The 2,607-nt window shown below is 40.1% G+C and overlaps 1 protein-coding gene across 1 annotated transcript; it reads left to right on the top strand.

Moving 5' to 3' along the window:
• Positions 1 to 1,010: 1,010 nt before the first annotated feature.
• Positions 1,011 to 2,239, top strand: noto (notochord homeobox; the record flags this gene model as incomplete). Its single annotated transcript, XM_084092423.1, has 3 exons — positions 1,011 to 1,365; positions 1,476 to 1,663; positions 1,961 to 2,239. 3 exons carry the CDS (start codon positions 1,011 to 1,013, stop codon positions 2,153 to 2,155), a joined length of 738 nt encoding a protein of 245 aa, XP_083948549.1. The 3' UTR covers positions 2,156 to 2,239.
• Positions 2,240 to 2,607: the final 368 nt, after the last annotated feature.

Raw genomic sequence — 2,607 nt, 5'->3', positions numbered from 1 at the left:
GAGGGAGGAGAACTGATCAATGTGTTTACATGAACCACAGTGGAAGAGATTTCACTATTATACCTACTTTCATTTGACACCTCGAGACTGAAACTGGAAGTGAATTCTATAACATTATCCACAACACGTAGGTGTGATGCTACCGTGGTCTGCACTGTAAAACATCTTTTCATCATTATGCCATAACAACATCTTAGTTTCAATCCAATTAACTTATCACAATCATTTCTGCCAGTTCTATCTGATTGGATGAGTTTCAACTAGTCTGGTTTTCTTCATCAACTTCAAAGCGGTTAATAAGTTCACTGAACTCATGACAGCCCCACTTTTAGGCAATTAAACTTAAGGTTTTAATTTAATATTGGCTAAATTATGAATTAGTTCACTAACCACGAATCAAATATTTGGGTGACAATCTGGAGTCTTAAAGACTGGCAACGGGCTTTCATAGAGATGAACGGGCTGAGCGTAATGTGATTAGTAGTTTTTTTTTCCTTTTCTTTTTTTCCTTTTCTTTGACTTCTGAATGTGAGAGTATTTGTTCCGCTGTGTGTCGCATTCGGCGGTACCCTTTGAATACATGAAATAAGATGATTTGGGTAACATCAATGCACTCTCACATAGGACGTTTCTGTGGCGCACAGCCATGTAGGAATTTGTAGTAAATCTGGACCTCCTGGCTCTCGGCTCTTGACCCCCTCTCTGTGTTTCTGGGCTACCTCCGGGGGCATGTAGTGCAGAGGGCCATTAGGATATTTGACAATCTCAGCTTGTTACAACTCCATCAGTTAATTGGATCCCTTGTAGAGCCGCTCGTTTGACTCATCTGCCACTTAAAAAGACAAAAGCGCGCTGGGGGTCGTTCACACCTCGCGCCCCCGAGCAGGTATAAAAGAGCCACCGGCTATCCAAGCTTCATTCCACTCCGTTCTTCACAAGCTCGAGAACATCTCTTCGGCGGATAACTTTTAAGCAGGTTTTTGGACTTCTTACCTACCTAAACAGAAGCCATGCAGGCGCCTGGAAGAGCTTATGAAAACTTTGGACAATCAATGCGCCCTCACGCGGCTTTCAATCCGGACTATGCCACTTCATCGAAACAGAGCGCAGGGAAATCCTTCACAATCGACGCTCTGCTCGCGAGACCTGATCATCTGGAGAGAGACAGGACAAGTGTGTATCGGAACATAGCCAATCAAGCGCCAGTCTCGAGCTCTGCCGTCCCATTAGCAGCACACATGTACTCGCAAATACCGCACTTTGCGTACAACCAGAGCATTATGCACACGCAGAGTGGGTATCCCGTCTTCTGCTACCCGCCTTACAGCTACCAGACAACATGTCGTGGAGCTATGTACTCACAAGGTATGTGTGTTTGACAGATATAGCCTACTGTTAGGAATCATTTTTACAAAGATAAAGGAACAATGTTGTAATGCCCTAAGTTAACCAATGTAACTTTTTTCCACGCACAGATGCTGTACTGGCCAAAGCAGCAGTCCACTCTCACTATAAACACAAAGCAGGAAAATCAAAGCGCATGCGCACAAGTTTTACCAATGAGCAGCTGTCCAGACTGGAGAAAGAGTTCGCACGGCAGCAGTACATGGTGGGATCAGAGCGCTTTCTCCTGGCATCTGCTCTCCACCTCACTGAAGCACAGGTAAATACACACCAGTTACACTGTAAAAACATGTGTTTTTTTGTTGCTGTAGGCTACTTAAATTTAACGCAATCAACTTAAGTCATTTCAACTTAAAAAATCACATTAAACTGAGTTTTAAAAAATGAGTTAAATCTTGTATAGCTAACTTATTTTAATGAGTTAAAGCAATGTAAAAACATATTTTGTCATCACTTATTGATCATATACTTTTTTACAGTGTATGAAATGGGCTCCGGTTTTGCATATTAAACATCTAGATCAGACATTAAACATTCTTTCTTCTCGTAACTCCAGGTTAAAGTTTGGTTCCAGAACAGACGCATCAAGTGGAGAAAACAGAGTCTTGAGCAACAACAAGCCAAACTAGCCAAACTAGGACTCGCCGTGCCGCCAAAGAGCCCCGGGTCACAGGGAAGAGAGGATGAGGAGAGAGATTTCACAGAAGAGTCTGATGTAGACATCGACATCGACGATTCGCTTCAAGACTGAGAAAATCTCCCTCGCTGTTACTTTTATACAGGATGTTTTTGTACATATTCGATTTTCTCTAGATGACACAGTACTCTATATTTGTACAAATATTTAATTAATAGATATATATTTAAGGTGTTTCTATTACACGCCATTGCTCTTATAAGGGCATCTTTGTTTTCGTTAAAACGTTTGTATATGGAAGAAATAAAGGAAATATATTTTTAAAAATGAATTCATGTTCTTCGATGCATCTCTTCACTGTAAAAAAAATTGTCATCACAACTTTTTAATCTTTTGTCAAATCAACTTAGATAAATAATGTGTTTCAGATAGCATAATATTTGGAGTTTCTATTTATTGAACCAATCTCCTTCATTGTATTAATTAAAAAAAAAAAATTCAATGAACTCAGCATTAAGGCAACAACTTAGGTTTATTAAGTTAAACCAACAAATGTAAACATTTAG

Source organism: Abramis brama, assembly GCF_963993115.1.
Source record: "Abramis brama genome assembly, chromosome: 19".
In the NCBI taxonomy this organism is placed as follows: domain Eukaryota; kingdom Metazoa; phylum Chordata; class Actinopteri; order Cypriniformes; family Leuciscidae; genus Abramis; species Abramis brama.
This window is presented reverse-complemented; position numbering and strand designations above follow the sequence as displayed.